Source organism: Dasypus novemcinctus, chromosome 21, assembly GCF_030445035.2.
Source record: "Dasypus novemcinctus isolate mDasNov1 chromosome 21, mDasNov1.1.hap2, whole genome shotgun sequence".
Lineage (NCBI taxonomy): Eukaryota > Metazoa > Chordata > Mammalia > Cingulata > Dasypodidae > Dasypus > Dasypus novemcinctus.
Window position 1 is genome coordinate 60,527,685 of NC_080693.1, and position 7,691 is coordinate 60,535,375.

Consider the following 7,691-nt stretch of genomic DNA (forward strand, 5'->3'; position numbering starts at 1 on the left):
AGTATTTTCCAACTCTTACTTTCATGTCTAAATGTAAAACTCAGTGACATAGGTAAGTCTTTAGAAAGTAGCCTTTGCTCTCACATTTTATGTGTTTGTTTACTAGTTGATAAACTGGAATCATTGGTTTGGTATCAATGATCCACCAAACACCCTTTTTCCCACAGTTACCATTCAATGAGTTGTACTGCTGTTACTGGTAATGAAGTAATTTCCTTTGTCTATGATTTGAGTTGAGAGATAAGGACAATTCCTCATTAATGTTTTTCAGAAAAATTTCAGAAAATTGGACTGGACTTTGTTGCCTCTGATAAAGAGGAAAACAAAGATCAACTGTTGGTTACTGGGAAGCAGACTTGGCCCAATAGATAGGGCATCCATCTACCACATGGGAGTTCCACGGTTCAAACCCCGGGCTTCCTTGACCCGTGTGGAGCTGGCCCATGTACAGTGCTGATGTGCGCAAGGAGTGCCCTGCCACGCAAGGGTATCCCCCACGTAGAGGAGCCCCACACACAGAGAGTGCACCCTGTAAGGAGAGCTGCCCAGCGTGAAAGAAAGTGCAGCCTGCCCAAGAATGGTGCCACACACATGGAGAGCTGATGCAGCAAGATGATGCAACACAAAAAAAGAAACACAGATTCCTGGTGCCACTGATAAGAATATAAGTGGTCACAGAGGAGCATACAGTGAATGGACACAGAGAGCAGCAACAGCGGGGGGTGGGGGGGAGGGAGGAGAGAGAAATAAATAAATCATAAATCTTTAAAAAAAAAAAAAACTATTGGTTACTAGTTTTTCCATGGAATTCCCCCAAGACAATTACTCAGAAAGTAATTCTTGAGCTGTTCTAATATACCTGTTGTAGCAGTTTGATATGGTTTTGAATTCCAGAAATAGACACTGGATTATGTTTGTAATCTTCTCTGTACCAAAAGGCATGGCAAAGGACAGAGTTAAGGTTTTCTGATGTTGGAGTTTTGATGGTGGAGTTTGATGCAGAAGTCTTAAGCTGGGGCCCCAGGAAATCAGCATCCAGAGAAAAGAGAAGCAAGCCCCAGGGAGAGAGGACCTGAGCCAGTAGAACACAGAGGAATAGAGATGGCTCTGTAGACATGGCAGAAAACCCCGGGAGAGAGGGCAGAGTCATTCACATGATAGTCTACAGCTAACCTTCTGGAGAGAGGCAAAGCCTAAAGAGCCTCATAGTCTACAGCTGACCTTGTGGAGAAAATGAGGAGCTGAGCCCAGAGGAACCCAAGAAACCTGAACCCTCACAGACATCAGCAGCCATCTTGCTCCAAAACCTGAAAATAGACTTTGATGAGGGAAGTAACTTATGCTTTATGACCTGGTATCTGTAAGCTCCTACCTCAAATAAACACCCTATATAAAAACCAACCAATTTCTGGTATTTTGCATCAGCACCCCTTTGGCTGACTAATACAGATTTCAGTACCAAGAGTGGGGTAGTGCTTTTACAATTACCAAAATGCTGGAAAGGTTTTTTAAATGGATAAAGGATATTTTTTGGAGGAATTGTGAAATGCTTGATGGAAAAGCCTAGATTGCTTTGAAGAGATTGTTGATAGCAATATGGATGCTAAAGAGACTTTTTATCATGCCTTAGAAGTAAATGATGAAACTATTATTGAAAACTGAAGGAAAGGCAAGCCATGTTTTAAAATTGCATAGAACTTACCAAGATTAACTCCTGGTGTCTTATGGAAGACAGAATTTGACAATGGCAAACCTGGGCATTTAGCTGAAGAAATTTCCAAAGTAAACCCATAAAATGCAGCTTGGCTTCTGCTTACAGCTTATAGCAAAATGTTAAATGAGAGAGATATGCTGAGGACTGAACTGTCAGGCACAAAGAAAGCAGAAACTGATTCTGGAAATTCCAAGCCTCTGGAAATCAAGTTCCCAGATGAAAGTGCTCCACTGGAGAACTTAACTAAACTTGGAAGTTGTAAATCAAGATTGAAGATGCAGTTATCTTGGAAAGGCTTGTGGAAAGTCTTGCTGTCTGATGGCTTGGACCCCTGCTTCTTGCATACTAAACCAACAAGTTTTTGAGAGAGCTATATGGAGAAAAACACTGTCAGCTTGGACTAAAGGGGAAATGGAAAGGAGATATTGAAGGAAAAACAGCTTTAAGAGGAAAGCCATGGAAGTTGAGATCTGGAATTAAGAATTCACCTTGGGACAAGAGAGGAGCCCCACCCATGTGTACAGAGAGGGTGAGTTTGCCTCAGCACTTGGAGAGGGTAGCTGTTCCTGTCTGATATTCTGGGAGAGTTTTGCTGCCCCTGGATATAGAGAGGATGGAGTACATTCCCCAAGGAATAGGGCGGTTAAGGTCAGGACCCCACAAGTGTTAGAGGGGTGGACCTGTCCCCCAAAGGTTAGGGAAGACCAGTTGGTCAACTCATTGCTCTGAGATGGTTGAGCCTGTATGTCAAAGGTTAGGGGAAATGTTGTGTTCACATCACTGTACTAGGGGTTTTAAGACTCTAACCCAAAGACTGGGTAAAGGAGGGTGGAGCCAAAAAAAAATGGTCATTGGACAACCCTTTGGAAAGGGAGGGTCCCCATAAGGCACCAAAGAGAAGAATCCATCATCTTAAGAATGAGTCTCTGACTGAAATTGAATGGAGCATGCCCTGCAGGTTTACTGAACAGTAGGGGATCCATAACTCACGTTTCCCTCCCAGTTTCTCCTTATTGTAATGAAAATGTTTATCCTTTGTCCATTTGTGTATTGAAAACAGATAAATTATAAGTTTCAGATGTTTATGGCAGACAGGACAAACATATTTCTTTAAATTGATTGTGATATGATTTAGTACTTACATTGTTACTGATTTAAGGTTTTTTCAAATATCATAATGACTTTTTGGAATTCCGACAGTGGAGTGTAGCAATTAATACATCTATCTAAAAGAAAGTTGCTGTACACTGAGCTAGCACTTCAATAGCATTACTAGTTTATTTTATATGCCTTCAGAAATATCAATAAAGACATTAACATCAAAACCAAACTGAGTCACAGGAGAATGGGGAGTCTTGACACATTCACAGCTAACTCATTCAGAAAACACAAAAGAAGAGAGTAAGAACATGAGGATAAACTCAAATGATTCCCAATTTAGTCCACAAGTGTACAAATTTCAACACCACTATGAAAGAGAACTGAAATTATCAGCATTTAGACATCTAGTATTATGAATTCTGATAGTAAACAAGTTGTTATAGATGTGTGCAGACCAATTGCATCACATTTCAATAATTCTTATACTCTCTCTGGAAGAGATATATAATCAAGAATGACCCAGCCTGAAAGCTGCCACTCTGTAACTTGCATGAAGGCTTGAGAAGTAAAATCTGACAAGTCCCTCATGATGCTGCACAGAGACTAGGCAGCCTCACTCATGCGAATGCTATAGAAGAAAAAGCATTCGCATTTTTATTTCCCTCTAACTCCTTATCCTCAAGGTTATTTCAGGGGGAATCATATCCTTGACCATTCCTTGTAACCCCATTGAATTTCCTGTTAACAAATTATAAGCTTCTTTTAAATTCCATCTTCCTTCTTTGAAAATTATTTTAAAATAAGAGAAATGAATTCATATAAATATACAAGGGAGGTTATGAACAAATGAAACAATAAAACAAAAAAGAATCAAGTTCAGGATATTAAATAAACATGTAGTGAAATCCACAATAGATGGGAAATCATAGAAGAAATGCAGCCAAAGGAAAAAGTAACTGAATATAATGACTCAACAATGAAACATATAAAAAAATGAACACAAACAAATAGAACAGAATAATAATGAGAACACTGAATATCAAAATTCATGGGATATCATCAGACCATTTAGCTTAAATAATAAAGCGAAGCAAATCCAGCATCATATATAAATAATCATAAACACATTTGATTATTCTGAAATGGAAAGTTGGTTTAACAGTTAAAGATTAACCAACTTTTTATCACATTGACTACAAAAAGTAAAGTAATCATGAGATTATCTCAACAGGTATGTAAAAGATATTTTAAAATATAATCATGTTTTGAAAACAAAAAATCTAGCTAGTTAGGAATAGAAAAAGCCCATTATTCTAATATTTTAAAAGGCTACAGGGAAATGGACATGGCTTAAGTGATTGCGCTCCTGTCTTCCATATAGCACATCGAGGGGTCAGTTCCTGGGGCCTCCTGGAGAAAGGCAAGCTGGCCTGTAGGGTGAATTGGCCTAAGTAGAGAGCTGGCCCACACAGATTGATGGCCCACACAGAGAGCTGGCCCATGCGGAGTGCTAGCCCATGCAGAGTGCTGGTCTGCACAGGAGTGCTGGCCCAGGCAGGAGTTCTGGCGAACACAGAGAGCAGGCAATGCAAGATGATGCAACAGAAAGAGACATGGAGGAGAGACAAAATGAGATGCAACAAACTGGGAAGTTGAGGTGGCACAAGAGATTGAGCAGCTCTCTACCACTCAGGAAGGTCCGAAAATCAGTACCTGGTACTATATAAAGAGAAGATAAGCAAACAGAGAATAATACACAGAGAGGGTAAAACAATGAGATAGGGAAATAAATAAATAAAATAAAATCTTTTAAAAGGCTACAAAAGAAACAGAAAACATCGTACTAAAATGTAAAATGTTGAAATTATCTTTCATACCAAGAATAATTCTAAGTTATCCGTAATATCATTCTGTTCAAACTCATGCTGGCAGCCAAAGAGGATATGTGATGGCTTGGAGTCATGTGTATGAAAAGTCTTAATGTTATTCCATTCTGTGGACCTAAACCCACAATAAATAGACATTTTGATGGGGTTATCTTTAATTAGCTGTGGCCAACTGAATCAGAATGGGTCTTATCTTATATATTACTACACAAAATACAGAGAAGCCACAGAGAAAAAGCCATGGGAGAAGCAAGAAGTTAGAAGTCAAAGGAACCTGGAGAGCCAAGAGAAGACATGGTCAAAAGCATTGCCATGAAACAAAAACGCCAAGGGCCAAAGATCACAGACAGCCAGACCCAGAAGGCCACAGTCATGGAGAGGAAGCATTGCCTTGCTGAAGCCTGGTTTTAGACTTCTCCAAGGGTCAAAATCATGAGCCAATACATTCCTGTGTTTAAGCCAACCCATTGTATGGTACCGGAGATGTCTTTTAGAAGCCAGAATTCTGAAACTGTTGACTGGGATGAGAAAAAAATTAAAATATAAAGAGACTGCTAATAAGTGAATGAAATTACCATAATTTGTTGATGATACATTTGTGCAGGTTGAAATTCCAGAATAACCTCATGACACACTCTAAAAAATAATAAGAGAGTTTGAACGCAAAATCCTTATACATACATGAATTTTTTCATATGTCAGAAATAGTTATAGAATGGAATATTAAAGTATAACATCTATAATATAAAAAAATAAAATCTGTATGAAAAAATCTAATGTAAGATGATGCTGACTTCTAGAAAACAACATAAAAACATGTTTTGACAAAGTAATGCAATTCCTGGTACATCAGAAATGTTTGCATATGTTCAAAAAAAGATCTGCACAATAAATGTCCTAGCATCGCTATTTTTAATATTCCTAAACTACAAACAAAGCACATGTCTAATGACCATAGAGTGAACAAATAAATTGTCATATGGATACAAGGGAATACTACACAGCTAGGATGATGACTAAATTATGATGAGAATAAAGACAAATCTCAGAATGATAATGCAGTGAGAAAAAAAGCCAATTCTATAGTATTTCACTTAAAACAATGTCAAAAACCATCAAAACTTTTATGCAATTTGCAAGTTTGTACAGTGATTATCTTGAGAGGAGAGTGGTAGCATAATTTGAGACTGTGGGTTTATGTTCTGTTTAAAAACTTGATTATATCGACACAGATATGTTATCTTTAGGAGAATATTAGTTTAAAATATGTTAGAATTCAAAGAAATGTCAGGTATGTGATCTATTCTAACTCCCTCATGAAGAAAAAGTGCAGGGTTGGGTGGCAGGTGTGTCCCTTGAGGTTACTGAGTGGTAGGACACAAGTCAGGACTAGACTGGAATCTCATCTGGGTTTCCTAAACCACACCAAGTTTGATCACCAAAGCCCCACATCATGGGAACCCACAGCCCTGGTGAAACAAGGATGGTGGAACTTCAGGTTGTTAATTCTGAATTCCAGGGTAATTCTTCTTCTTCTATCTACTTGTTTTGCTTCTGATTTGCCATGTGGAAGAGATTATGCTAAACAACATCTACCCAAATATCTTTGATAAAACAGGGATTTGCCGGAGAAGTTGTCACAATGGAGAAAAATGGGGCTTCAGTGGGTGAACAAAGTTAGTTCCAGGCAGGGATCCAATTTGTCACTGTGAAAATATAAGCATCATGCATGCCCCCAGATAGACTGGCCAATCTAAATACAGCCAAAGGAATAAAGCTGGGGAGCAACGACTGTTAGGACCTACCGCAGGCCAGAGGGAACTATCACATGACAGATGATGAAGGGGCAGGGAATGATGCTGAGGAGGTGACCACCATCCTCATAACCGAAAGCAGTTTCTATACCTATCTCAATTAAGGGAATGATTAAACACTTACTTTGAGAAGAGTCATAACACTTTGGGGGAAAACATCCTTCTTGATAGTTTGCCCACTATCCATGGTAAACAATGTCAATAATAGGGGAAAGATCAGCTGATTAGTTAAATATTGGGGCCCAGAGTATAAAAGACACAGAATTAAAGGAGCCATCAGATTCTGCAAACACCTCTGAACACGAGCCCCCTCCATCCTGACACCATGACTTCCTGCTGCTCTCCCTGCTGCCAGCCCACCTGCTGTGGGTCCAGTTCTTGTGGGTCCAGCTGCGGCCAGCCTTGCTGCCACCCACTCTGCTGTCAGACCACCTGCTGTAGGACCACCTGCTGCCAGCCAACCTGTGTGACCAGCTGCTGCCGCCCTTCCTGTTGCACCACTCCCTGCTGCCAGCCCACCTGCTGTGGGTCCAGCTCCTGTGGCCAAACTTGTGGTAGGTACAGCTGCTGCCGCCCCAGTTGCTGCTACACAACCTGCTGCCAGCCAGCTTGCAGTGGCCCTGTGTACTGCCGGAGAACCTGTTACCACCCAACATGCTGCTGCCTGCCTGGCTGCCAACCCCAGAGCTTTGGATCCAGCTGCTGCCAGCCCTGCTGCCGCCCATCCTGCTGTCAGACCACCTGCTGTAGAACTACCTGCTGCCACCCCAGCTGCTGCAGCAGCCCTTGCTGTGTGTCCAATTGCTGTCAGCCTTCCTGCTGCTGATCAACTGGCCAAAAACCACGAAGTGCACACACCAACCCTCTATCAACTGACCTACCATTCCTGGGACAAAATCTCTTCCTAGACATTACTGACATCCAGCATGCTCTCAACAAAATGGAGTTACTCATCTGATGTTTAAAGCTTGTGAATCAGCTTGATGGAGTGCAGACTGTTTCAACCAGATTTGTTTCTTCCTTATGTCTTCTGGATTGTATGTTACTGCCATGACTGAAAGTCCTCAGCTTTCACATTGACACCAAGAAATTCATCCACTACCTCAAGTAACTTAAGCCAACAAGTGCTCATTATTCTTTTCATAGGTTTCTATAACTGATCCATAATCTTCATAA

At 40.5% G+C, this 7,691-nt stretch overlaps 1 protein-coding gene across 1 annotated transcript; it reads left to right on the top strand.

The window, feature by feature from the left end:
• The first annotated feature begins 6,840 nt into the window (after positions 1-6,840).
• On the top strand, positions 6,841-7,341 carry LOC105744170 (keratin-associated protein 9-7-like). The gene has a single exon (XM_058284242.1). It carries the CDS (start codon positions 6,841-6,843, stop codon positions 7,339-7,341), a length of 501 nt encoding a protein of 166 aa, XP_058140225.1.
• Positions 7,342-7,691: the final 350 nt, after the last annotated feature.